Source organism: Octopus sinensis, linkage group LG27, assembly GCF_006345805.1.
Source record: "Octopus sinensis linkage group LG27, ASM634580v1, whole genome shotgun sequence".
NCBI lineage: Eukaryota > Metazoa > Mollusca > Cephalopoda > Octopoda > Octopodidae > Octopus > Octopus sinensis.
The window spans coordinates 8,470,172-8,484,706 of record NC_043023.1 but is presented as its reverse complement, the minus strand read 5'-3'; the positions used below and the strand labels follow the sequence as shown (position 1 = coordinate 8,484,706).

General features: G+C 33.3%; 1 protein-coding gene across 1 annotated transcript in view; it reads right to left on the bottom strand.

The window, feature by feature from the left end:
* Nucleotides 1–1,796: 1,796 nt before the first annotated feature.
* The window catches only part of LOC115225507 (adhesion G-protein coupled receptor G6-like), a 68,173-nt gene continuing 55,434 nt past the window's right edge, over nt 1,797–14,535 (bottom strand). Inside the window, exons 19-22 of the mRNA XM_029796460.2 lie at nt 9,299–9,443; nt 7,018–7,090; nt 5,929–6,323; nt 1,797–1,866 (exon numbers count right to left, since the gene is read on the bottom strand). Of these exons, the coding sequence (XP_029652320.2) occupies nt 1,814–1,866; nt 5,929–6,323; nt 7,018–7,090; nt 9,299–9,443 (666 nt within the window). The 3' untranslated portion in view covers nt 1,797–1,813. The remainder of the gene's footprint in view (nt 1,867–5,928; nt 6,324–7,017; nt 7,091–9,298; nt 9,444–14,535) is intronic.

Genomic DNA, 14,535 nt, shown 5'->3' with positions numbered 1-14,535 from the left:
CCGACGTCCCGACCATGCAACAGGTTGTACTGGATTACATGTTACCAGTAGCACTCTAGAGCGACCTGACATAATCATATATATATATATATATATATATATATATATATATATATATATATATATATATATATATATATATATATATATATATATATATATATATATAATTTGTCTCTCTGTATATCTGATTACCGATCAGATTATCTAATATTTTATCTGTTCTCTCTCTTTTTTCCCCTTTTTTGTATCTCTATGTATTTGGCTCTTTACGTCTTCATAGATGGTCTAATTAGCGTAGTATATCTAAATTAGTGAAGTTTGATAATGCAGCATTAATTAATATTTCGTTTAGAAGCCAGGGTGTGGTCGTGTGGTAAGAAGTTTGCTTCCCAGCCACACGGTGTCGAGTTCAGTCCCACGGCAGTTTTTGGGACAACTCTCTTCTATAGCCCCCGGCCGACCAAAGCCTTCGGAGCAGATTTGGTAGATGGAAGCCGAAACAAACTAATTGTGTGTGTGTGTGTGTGTGTGTGTGTGTGCGTGCGCGTGCGCGTGCTTATGTGTTTCTGCCCTGGATAGAGCTTGAGAATTGGTGTTGGTGTGTTTATGGCCCCATAAATTTGAGGTTTGGCAAACATAAACTGTTAGAAGTGCCAGTCTTAATGAAAGTTGTTATGCGGTCGATTCGTTCGTTGAAATGTCTTTCATGCATGCCCACACATGGCCACAGTCTGATGACTGAATCCAGTCAACGATAAAAGATAATGATAGGAAAAATGTACAAAAATAACTTGGCTATTCAGGAGAAATAAACATTGTAAGACAGATTCATATTATATCTAAATTTATTAGTTTTATAGTTATAGATAAAGCTGAATTTCCGAAAAGTTGTAGTAAGAAACCACTTTATTCAGAAAAATTTAAATATTACATTGAAAAGGGAGGCAATAGTGAAAGTTACAACTAGAAAATATGGAAAGATTTTAAATTGCGGGAAGATTTTCAAAAGTCAGGTACGTAGCCTCGTTTAAAATTACATCATTGCAGATTATAATCTCATAGTTGCATAGCGTTGTATTAATAGGCAAAAATAAAGCTACGTTAGATAAAAGAATGTTTGATGTAATATTAGAAGAAAATTTAGTGCTTTGAAGCAAAATATGATCAAAGGTGAATCGTAAACCGACAGACACACATTATAGAATATCCGATAAAGTAAAAACGTAAATATGTAATTGGTAGCTAGAATATATTTACTGCCGTTGAAATGCAGTATGTTTTTCAGATTTTCTGCGTTTCAGCCAAGAGTTATGCACTTAGATTTGTTTAAAATTACATTATTACGGATTATACAGTATTTTAGCTGAACGGTATTGTATTATCAATAAAGGTTAAAGGTATAAATATTGAAAATTGTTTAATGTAATATAAGAAGTAAATTTAGTTTTTTGAAGAAAATTATGAACAAAGGAGACTCTTTGTATATTATAGATTATATTATATATATTGTATATTATATTATATATTATATATTATATTGTATATTATAGATTATATTGAGAATGTAAAATAGTAAATATGAAATTGGCCGCTAGAGTATAGTTATTGCCTTTGAAATCAAGCAAGATCTGCATAGTCATACAAGTAAGCCTGTTGAAAATTATATTATTGCGGATTATACAGTCTCTTAATTACATAGTGTTGTATTGAGAGGTAAAAATAAAGCTAAGTTAAATGGAGAAATGCTTAATAAGAACATTTAGATTTTTGACGCAAAATATAATCTTGAAGATATTTTCTTGATTTTCATTTATAAGTCCGTTTCTGCTGTTTTATCTCCTTTTTCATTACTGGTGCTTGGACCTAGAAACATAATGAGAACAATTATATAAAATATTGATTTTTAAACACAAATAATTCTTGGCACTTAAAATTTAAAAATAGCAACAATTGTCATCAACTGGTTTTCCACACATGAAAAATATTACTGCATAAGAAGGAAGTATAAGCAACGCAATTTATATACAAAACCATTGTTACACAAACTAGCTGTAAGTGATTGATTATCGGGGATATATTGTAAGATATTAACAAATGCGATTCAAGAATATTTTCCAGAGCAACTGGACAACTTTATATAAAATGATGAACTGTTTAGTTCCATTTCAGTCAAAGGTTTGCACGGTTGTGTATATATTGTACGTGGGTCTATAACGTACGTCGCCCTTTTAAGCCTAGCCAGGCTCATGGGCCCGGTTTTCCAGTTTCTGTGGCGTATGTGTTCCACCTTCTGGGCGGGACGCCAGTCCATCGCAGCGTTACTCAAGAAACAGGAAGAAAGAGCGAGAGAAAGTTGGGGCGAAAGAGTACAACAGGGGTCACCACCATCCCCTGCCGGGTCCTCATGGAGCTTTTAGGTGTTTTCGTTCAATAAGAATGAGAGAAAGTTGTGGCGAAAGAGTACAAAAGGGGTCACCACCATCCCCTGCCGGGTCCTCATGGAGCTTTTAGGTGTTTTCGTTCAATAAGAGTGAGAGAAAGTTGTGGCGAAAGAGTACAACAGGGGTCACCACCATCCCCTGCCGGGTCCTCATGGAGCTTTTAGGTGTTTTCGTTCAATAAGAGTGAGAGAAAGTTGTGGCGAAAGAGTACAATAGGGGTCACCACCATCCCCTGCCGGGTCCTCATGGAGCTTTTAGGTGTTTTCGTTCAATTAACACTCACAACACCCGGTCTGGGAATCGAAACCGCGATCTTCAGATCCTAACCACTGAGCCATTGCGCCTCCGTACGTGGGTCTATAGCTTTATGTATATTTATGCATTCTGTTTGTGGTTTAATTTTCTACATTGCTAAATGAATATCTATTTGGCATATGTGTGTGTGTATATATATGGATATGTACGATATATTTCACATATACCACTAAAAGCTACGAATTGTATTTCTGATCAGTTATCTTAAGAGCAGACGTGTTCTGGTGGGCGCCTTGGTGCCAGTCCCTTTGGAAGCTGTACTGTTTACTACAAGACGTTAACCGATCATAAAATATATTTATTTGCCTTTCAAATCATGCAGTTTGATTCGTCACCGGCATTAACCTCCCCATTCCATTTCGAAGATTCCTATTTCATTGTTTGTTTATAAATATCTCTCTTTTCGTACATTGATTCTATTTTACCCGATGGCTGGATATCATCCGAGATAAAGGATCGAATTCACGACAATGTGGATATCCTTCCTTTTCCTTTTACTTGTTTTAGTCATTTGACTGCGGCCATGCTGGAGCACCGCCTTTAATCGAGCAACTCGACCCCGAGACTTATTCTTTTGTAAGCCCAGTACTTATTCTATAGGTCCTTTTGCCGAACCGCTAAGTGACACACCAGCATCGGTTGTCAAGCAATGCTAGGGGGATAAACACAGACACACCTACATACACGCACACACACACATATATTTCCGTCTACCAAATCCACTCACAAGGCTTTGGTCGGCTCGAGGCTATAGTAGAAGACACTTGCCTAAGGTGCCACGGAGTGGGATTGAACCCGGAACCATGTGGTTGGTATGCAAGCTACTTACCACACAGCCACTCCTGCGCCTATATATATATATATATATATATTATATTGAGGGTACTACTATTCGTAGATACCATACGCTAAGAGGGACCAATGCGGTCAAAACTACTAAAATAAACAAAATTTTACCGAATGCAACACTTCAAAGCAAATCATTTAAAAAAGGAATTTAGTTACATATCACCTGTGATTTCGCAATTAATGCAGGATATGCATTCCATGTTCATCAGTGCAACAAACTCAAGACATATAAGAAAAAACATAACGTTACAAGCTCGATAGCCAACCGCAGAATTCGTCGTAGCATGTACGAATGTTTATCTTTACATATCTATGAAAATGGCGGGCTTATTCGCAATGCATTTCGGTCCCAAATTGCTTACTCGGAATAAAAATTCAGTATTGAACTATGTTGGTGGCTATCGAGCTTGTAACGTTATGTTTTTTCTTATATATCTTGAGTTGGTTGCACTGATGAACATGGAATGCATATTCTGCATTAATTGCGAAATCACAGGTGATATGTAACTAAATTCTTTTTTTAAATGATTTGCTTTGAAGTTTTGCCTTCGGTAAAATTTTGTTTATTTTAGTAGTTTTGACCGCATTGGTCCCTCTTAGCGTATGGTATCTACGAATAGTAGTACCCTCAATATAATATAAATAAATATTTTCAAAGTGGAAAAATTTACGGATTTCTTCTCTTACGAGGTTTTTTACGCTAACTACTGATAATTTCTTTTAAAGATTTTATCCTCAATTGTTTATATATATATATATATATATATATATATATATATATATATATATATATAAACATATATACGACGGGCTTCTTTCAGTTTCCGTCTACCAAATCCACTCACGCCTATATGTGAGTTTACATAATATAACATATAATACACATTATATTAGAGAGAAATAACCATGCTATTGAAACACGTATAGTGATGTTTTAGGATATCCGTTCTTTAATGTTTACTACGCACATACACACACACACTCGCACACACACAGGCACACACACGTGAGCACACTCACATACATACATACACCAAACACACACACGAAATAACTTGTTTTTTACCTTATATTAAACTTTTTGATACTTTTTGATAGTTATATATATTTAATATAATATATTTTATTAAAAAATAAATAAAAATAAAAATAAATAAATTTAAAAAAATGTAAATAAATATATAATTAAATAAATAAAAAATAAAAATAAAAATAAAAAATAATAAAAAATATTTATATATATATATAAATATATATATATATATATATATATATATATATATATATATATATATATATATATATATATATATATATACATATACATATATATATAAATTTATAAGTATAAATTAATAATTTAAAAAATTTTTTTTATTTTTAGCTTTAAATTTAAATAATTTAAATTTGAATTTTATATTTTATATATTTTGTATATTATATTAATTAATTTTATTTCTATGTTTTGGTTTATGTTTTTCACTGTTTGATTTGCCTAATAGTAGTTTTATCTCTGTAAAATTAGATTTAATACTAAATCTAATTTTTCGCGGTAAGTTTGGATTTACTCCCCAATATTATTACATATATATATATATATCTGTGTGTGTGTATGTATGTATGTACGTATGTATGTATGTATGTATATGTATATATATATATATATATATATATATATATATATATATATATATATATATATATATATATATATATATATATATATATATATATATATATATATATATATATATATATATATATATATATATATATATATATATATGTACACATATGTTGAGAATGATGAGGATGATAGCGAAATTGATGTTTATGATGAAGAGTTGTAACGTTGGTAGTGATGGAGTTTTGAGAAATGAAGATTATGATAATTTCCCTCATGACAGAATTGGTTTTGTTGGGGGAAGGAATAAGAGACGCAAAATCACACTTACTTTTTATATCCTTCATAGCTTGCTTCCGATCTACTTTGTTTCGTTTACATGAGTACGGGTAGATGACGCACGCACACACACACACGCACACACACACACACACACACACACACACACACACACACATATATATATATATATATATAGAGAGAGAGAGAGAGAGAGAGAGAAAGACGTAGTAAGGATATATACTTGTATATAATGATGATGATGATGATGTTGATGATGATGATGATGTTGATGATGATGATGACAGTGGTGTTGATATTTATGACGAAGTCTATCCTAAAAGTGATGATATTGATTGTAACATCATGACAATATTGGTTTTTGTGACTCTAGCAATTAAAGAGACCAAATTACACTTACTTTTATATTCTTCGGATCTTCCCACAGCTCCCATGTTTTTCGTTTACATACGAACAGGCAAATGACGTCTCTGGTATCTTTTTTGTATATACAGTAGCATAGGAAGATAAACATTCCTTGAAGGGGAGTGAAGATAGTAAAAAGAAGGTGAAACACTTCAGCAGCTTCACCAAAACCAAAGAATGGTAAGAGCCAGGGAAATCCAAGCAGGAAACACAATCCAACGATGCCAAAAACACGTACTTTTTTTGGTTTGTGTTCAAATTTTTTGTCATTTTGCATTGAGTTAAGACTCCTCATAACGAGAGAAAACATAGTAATGTTGAAGAGGAGGATGAGCGCCACGGGAGCCAGGAGGGCAGCATAGAAAGCAGTGCTGGATAACCAACAGCTACAAAGAAATAGAAAATCAATCATTAATCTCTGTGTGGAGTAGAGGTATGGTCTGGGAATTTTAAGTTACGTCTCCGCCCCTGTTTGCGCTTTCCTTCATCGGAATTACTAAAAAAACTGGGAATTATCCCATTTTGTTTTCCGTTGGAGTAGACATCTGCGAATACGTCTGGCATATATATATAAAACTTGTTTGGTAGACAAGCCCCAAAAGACGATTTACGCGTCTTACAGTCGCTCAATGTTTCAGATATCTCGACTGCCGTTATCAGCTTTTCGCAGCATTCTGCATCAGCCGCCGAAGGCCGCAGTAGCCCAACAAAATAGGAACTAAAATTCACTGCCGATTTCGATTTTACTGAACAATCGCCCGAAGTGCCGTCGGGAAGTTGCACACATCTGCCTTGATGTACATTTTTTTGTTTTATTTTTGTATATTACTTTCATCCATATTTTTGAAGCTATGTCCTAATAGATATTTAGTCTTAGTGAATTGAAAGGCGGAGCAGATGAGAAGACAGACATCCACAAAGAAAGAAAGCAAAAACAGTATCAGTGTGTAGCTACCAGGGATCAGATCCTTGGCTTCATCTTGATGGTAGCTTCTTCATTATTCAACGCATAAATAAATCGAGTAATATTAGTTGTGAAAACCGGAGAAAATTAGGGCAATAAAACACATAAATACTTACGCTTGTTCACTTTTGATGTAATTGTTTGTGTTGTTAATTGCCAGAGTAATTATGACAATGACAACTGGAATACCTGACAACGATATTTACAGAAAGGAATAAGCATATGTAGATGTTAATGAAAATTTATAATAATAAACATATGAAATTTGAATTGATATAGTTGATTATGTTTTTCCCAAAAGAAATTAATAATATATTTCGTATCTCAAACAGGCCACACCTAGACATTTGATCCTTTGGTCTCAAGAATATGTACGGCTAACATAGAACTTCGATTATATCAAATATGTGTTTTAGTGGGAAACAAAAAGTGAAAAAATACTGGACGTTCTGGACAATGGTGTAAAGATCAAATTACACAGAAGACAACAAAAGTTCACTCTCACAAACCTCTTCACACATTACTTGGTGCATCAGGTGAAAGTGCAAAATGAGTAAGTCTTAGAGATGAGATCGAAGTGAAACTGTCTGAAGGAAAATGTAATTTTAGGCTGCTCTAATAGCTTACCCTGGTGCCCCAGCATGGCCGCGGCCATCGGACTGAAACACTTTTAAGGATTTAAGGATTTAAGGATAATCTTCTTACACATGTATAGATATTTACATCTCGCTTCAACTACTTTCTCATCTTATCAATTTACCAATCTGTTCAAGCGAAGGTCACCACTGTTTATCCTGCTAGCTTTCTGATATAATCAAATTGATCATCTGCATTTATTGTTGGTTGAGCTATCATCTTGACTAAGTCAAAATTAATATCTAATTCGACCACTTATCAATTAAGTTATTTAGCATATTTCCTGTTCCAAGTTGATTATATTAAGACATGAATTGTTTTTTGTGGCTCTCTCTAAGATATGGTTTATGTTCAAATTTTCTACAGTCATAAAAGAGGAGCAAATATTGTCACGAGGGAATAATACCTTACTCTCTTTAAAAAAGAAGGCAAGATTGTATAATACAACCATCTCTGGAAAGAGGAGCTTCTCAAGTCAAGAATGTTTCTGTTCATAAATCTGTAGAACTGATCTAAAGTCAAACAGTGACCACCACCACAACAACATATCTTATGGTGGTTCCGTCTTAATATGATATTTGGTCAACTAACTTCAGCCTTAACTAAATTCTTATTTAGTTAAACCAATATATAGCATCTCCAACTTCCATCAAATTATAGAAGTGAGAAGGTCGAGTGAATAAGAAATATGATTATTTGTTGGTGTCTTTAAGTCTACTTTATTATCTCTTTATTTCACCTAACTTATAAATAGGAATCGGTTTCTAAGAATATTCATCGTCAGATGTGAATCCACGAAACGTCTCAGCCCATACTCTCTCTTTTACTTGTTTCAGTCATTTGACTGCGGCCATGCTGGAGCACCGCCTTTAGTCGAGCAACTCGACCCCGGGACTTATTCTTTTGTAAGCCCAGTACTTATTCTATCAGTCTCTTTTGCCGAACCGCTAAGTAACGGGGACATAAACACACCAGCATCGGTTGTCAAGCAATGCTAGAAGGACAAACACAGACACACAAACACACACACGCATACATATATATATATACATATGTACGACGGGCTTCTTTTCAGTTTGGACACTGTAGTGTTTGCTGTATTGACAGGATGGTCATAAATAGAATGTCCTCAATTATAGGTCTGCCTGTTCACTGCTGACCGAGTGTGCTATAGGAGTGATATTTTCACTAAGGATTTAATGCTTCTGGGTTTATAAATCTGGATTTTACTGTGAGACTAAGCGGTAACCTAGATTGTGGTTGCTTTTAAGTAACAGAAATTTAATTTCGTGTCTCACAAGTGTTTTTAGATATTGCAAGATTGATTACGATGTAGAGGATTGAGACTATAAAGCACGGTCCTAAATGCTTTACAGCAATAATTGTCAATACTTTCTGTAACATTAGAAGAGCATAACGGAGAAAAATAAACTGAGCCCCTTACTGGGTAGCACCCACTTACATAATTCCAAAAGACATGATTTAAAGTGTTTGGTTCAGTACTCAGGGTTCGAATCCCATGGAAGTCAGTTTATTCTTTCACCATTTTCGGGTCAATGAAATCAATAAGTGAACCTTTTCCAATTAACTATTATCAATACAAAACTTTAACACAGAGTGTGTGGGAAAATAGATAGAGAGAGAGGGAGATAAATAAAGAGAGAATGAAAGAATGAAAGAGAAAAGAAATGAAGGAAAACAATGTGTGAGATAGAGAGAGATGGAATTAGAGACAGAAAGACAGAAAGCCGTCATACATACCCCAGACCAAAATTGAACACTTCTTAATAAAAGATGGCTGATATGTGTTGAATACAACAACGACGCCCAGGAAAATATGAAGTGCTTCTACAGCCATCCAGATGAAAGATGTCAGAAGGAAGTAGTGTAACAGAGCAGCCACTGCCTACAAAAACAACAAAGTTAATGATACGTAACACACACACAAAGCATTGAATATGTATTATTTTGCAGAGGTGGCGTATAGATGCCAGGCCTTGATTGATATTTTATATTAGTGACCCAGGGGGATAAATATTAAAACAGATCTTACTGAAAAATCAACAGAAAATTCAGAAAAACGTCATTCAATATAAAAGTGTATTTCGTTTCATGTTTTTACCAATTCACCACATTACCATTATGTACTACTACTACTACTACTAATACTACTACTAATACTACTACTACTACTACTACTACTACTACTACTACTAATAATAATAATAATAATAATAATAATAATAATAATAATAATAATAATAATAACGGCAGAAGAAGTGGAAGAATTCTGGAGAGAAATATGGTCGGCGAACGAACAACAGGAGTATCAAAATAACAAACTCGGCATCTGAACAACTTTGGACCCCCATAACAACTGAAGAGGTCACCCAGGCACTGCAAAGACTAAGCAACTGGAAGGCACCTGGGCATGACAAGATCCCCAACTTCTGGTTCAAATATCTAACAGGAATGCACAAAAAGCTGGCTGAAAACTTTAACAACATACTAGCAGAGCCAGAGACATGCCTGAATGGCTCACGAAGGGGAAAACCATCTTAATTCCCACATCAAATGAGACAGCAAAACCAGAAAACTACAGACCAATAACCTGTCTCCCTACAATGTTCAAGGCATTTACTGCAGTGATATCGCAAAGGTTGAACAACCACCTGGACGAAAACAAACTGTCCCCAGAAGAGCAGAAAGGATGCCGCAAAGGCTCATATGGCTGTAAAGATCAACTAATGATTAATAAAGCCATAACTGAAGACAGCCACAGAAAGAAGAAAGGCCTCAGTATGGCCTGGATCGACTACAAAAAGGCGTTTGATAGCATCCCCCACACATGGATCCTCGAAACACTAGCCATTAACAAAGTGGCACCAACAATCATAAAATTCATAGGGCACTCTATGAATAAATGTCAAACAATGCTACAGCTCCAAACAAAAGAGGGACTCATGAAAACCAAAGACATCCCCATTAGAAGAGGAATATTCCAGGGAGACACGCTCTCTCCACTCCTTTTCTGCTTGGCACTGTCACCTCTATCTGATATGCTAAATAGAACTGGATGCGGATATAAATGTTACGGCAAAACGATCAGCCACCTTTTATATATGGATGACCTAAAACTATACGCTGCAAATGACAAACAGCTGGAAACACTATTAAAGACAGTTCATGGATTTACCAAAGAAATAGATATGAAATTTGGATTAGAAAAATGCGCCAAGTAACCATGAAAAGAGGAAAATTAGTTAAGAGTAGCAACATCACATTAGATAAAACCAATGAAATAAAAGAATTAGACCAAAGCCAAACTTACAAATACTTAGGAATCCATGAACTAGATAAGACACAACACACACAAATGAAAGAGAAAATAAAAAAAGAATATTATAGACGAGTTAGATCAATACTAAAAATAGAGCTCAATGCTAAAAACAAGATAATAGGTATTAACACTTTAGCTGTCCCAGTTATAAGTTACAGCTACAATATCCTTAACTGGACACTAAATGAACTGACCAAAATAGATAGAAAAACAAGAAAAATAATGACAGGATCTAGGATGCATCACCCAAAATCTGACATAGAAAGACTATATATACAACGTATAGAAGGTGGTAGAGGCCTTATACAACTGGAAAACTACTATAAAATAATCACCATAGGACTGCAAAAATATCTACTTCAGAAGGAAGGAAAACTGATACAAATAGCGGCAAAACACGAGCAAAACAAAAAACTGTTCTCAGTATTTAAGGAAGCTGACAAATACAAACAAGAAATTATACCACCTATTAAATATGAAGAAGAAGAAGAAGAAGAAAAAGAAGAAGAAGAAGATGAAGAGACAACAAAAGCTATAAAACAAATGAAATCCAAACTAAAAATAGAACAGCAACGAACCATGATAAAACGATGGCAAGAAAAGCCCCTTCATGGTAAATACTGGACTAAACTAAACGCAAAAGAAATAGACAAAGAAAAATCCCAGCAATGGTTGAGAAGCTCAGGACTCAAAGCAGAGACAGAGGGATTTTTAATTGCAGCACAAGACCAAAGCCTCCCCACCAGAAATTACCAAAAACATGTAATGAAAAGAAATATTACAGGTAACTGCAGAATATGTGGAGATGGACAAGAAACAATAAATCATATTATCTCTAGCTGCCCATTCTTGGCTAAGAAGAAATATATTCACAGACATGACAGAGTTGGAACCTACATACATGGGAAGCTATGCCAACATTATGGAATAACAACAGAAAAAAGATGGCATAGGCACACACCAGAAAAGGTCACAGAAAATGAGAAAGCAACCATACTCTGGGATATGCCGATACACACAGATAGAGAAATTAAGGCCAACAGACCAGATATAGTTGTCAGAGATCATGAAGAAAAAAAATGCTTTCTAATTGATGTATCAATACCGGCAGATGACAACGTGTCTCTAAAAGAAATGGAGAAACTCTCAAAATACAAAGACCTGGAAATAGAGGTAACTAGAATGTGGAACCTGAAAACAGAAACAATTCCTATCATAGTAGGTGCATTAGGCATGATAAAAAAATATTCAGACAAATACATAACAAAAACACCAGGACTTACAAACACATATAACATACAGAAAATTGCACTACTAGGCACTGCACACATCCTACGCAGAACACTTTCCATACAATAGCCATCAGAGCATCACAACAAATCACAGCACATACCCAAGGCACACAGAGCTGCGCTCGGTAGTGAAGTGAAAGCACGCTATAAAAATAAAACTACGGAATAATAATAATAATAATAATAATAATAATAATAATAATAATAATAATAATAATAATAATGATAATATTAATAATAACAATAATAATAATATTAATAATAATAATCATAATAATCACAATAATAATAATAATAATATTAATCACAATAATAATAATAATAATAATATTAATAATAATAATAATAATAATCACAATAATAATAATATTAATAATAATAATAATCACAATAATAATAATAATAATAATAATAATAATAATCACAATAATAATAATATTAATAATAATAATAATAATAATATTAATAATAATAATAATAATAATCACAATAATAATAATATTAATAATAATAATAATCACAATAATAATAATAATAATAATAATAATAATAATCACAATAATAATAATATTAATAACAATAATAATAATAATAATAATCACAATAATAATAATATTAATAATAATAATAATAATCACAATAATAATAATAATAATAATAATAATCACAATAATAATAATATTAATAATAATAATAATAATAATCACAATAATAATAATATTAATAATAATAATAATAATAATAATCACAATAATAATAATCACAATAATAATAATAATAATAATAATAATAATAATAATAATAATAGATAATAATAATAATAATAATAATAATAATAATAATAATAATGATAATAATAATAATAATAATAATAATAATAATAATAATAATAATAATAATAATAATGATAATAATAATAATGCCCTAATGCAGTACCAGGCAGCGGATCTCATGGCTTCTGATCTTAACTGATTGGAAGTGTTATCATGTACATTGTTATGTCTTGGTATAAAAGATGGGCTTCAGCAAATATTCTGCTCAATACCACAGATTTGCTTGTCAGTTGTTTGACCTTAACCAGTTGACCAGTTATCTTGGTGGTTGACGATATGTGCATCTCTGACCACGAGCAGAAGTAGTGAGGGGGAACATCAGAGCCATGTGTTGAGAGGAATTCTTTGGGGTTTGAATAATTCACCTCTGGAATCATGGGTGGTTCGTTCAACATCCTAAAACAACCCTTATTTAGGGAACTTTTGAGCGAGATGCGTTACTCGACCAGAAGAAAATTCTAACTGGGCCCCACCTGCAAGGTCATGTGCTGTTTATCTTGATACGAGATCATCATGTCGCATGTGATGCATGTGCGTGGTGTACATATATCAGACGGGTAGCCATGATGGGTATATTGGGTTTCGTATATTTTACCCCAGCATGCGCTGTTCTCTCACTCAATAATAATAATAATAATAATGATGATGATGATGATAATGGTGATGATGATGACGATGATCATAATAATAATAATAATAATAATAATAATAATAATAATTCTTTATTTTATTGGCACAAGATTTGAAATTTTGGTGAATAGGTTAGTCGATTACATTGACCAAAGTACTAAGCTGGTACTTATGTTATTGATCACGAAATTTGAGAGGTGGAATTGGAGCACAGAATGTAAAGACAGACGAAATGCAGCTAAGCCTTTTGTCCGGCGCGCTAACGATTCCGTGGCAAGTTGCGCAAGTTTGAGAGAGAAAGAGAGAGCGATGTTAGTCTATACTATCGATCTCATTACTCGATTGTTACCTTAACTTATCGACTTCGGAGGGAAGACAGGTTTCAACTTTATATTTCATCCCTCATGGGCATCCATACATCAAAGTACTAATCAAATATCGACTCATTTGCCTCTTCCTAAAAATGGCTGATTAGATGAGGAGATAGAATAAAATTGAATGAATGTTGAAGAGGAAACTAGTATAGACATGTGGGGTGAGCTATGTTTTTTATATAAAGGCGAGAGGAGGTTTGCAAGATGTTTTACAAAATCACAATTCAAAATTACAATTACAAAAATACGAATTAAGAATCGACCACTTGGTATTTTTGATCATAAAAGTTTTTTTTAAATGATCAGGAAGCGAGCATAGACATATGGAGGGAGCAAAACATTTTATATAAAGTCACTAGGAGACGCAGAAGATGTCTTACAAAAATACGATTACACCAATTAAAAATTGATCACTTATTACTTGGTATTTCTGATCATAATGTTATCATCTGACAATTAATCATGGTCAAATGAGAAAAGGTTCACCGTCGGTTATGGCGATGAGGGGTTTTGTCGATCCGATTAACCC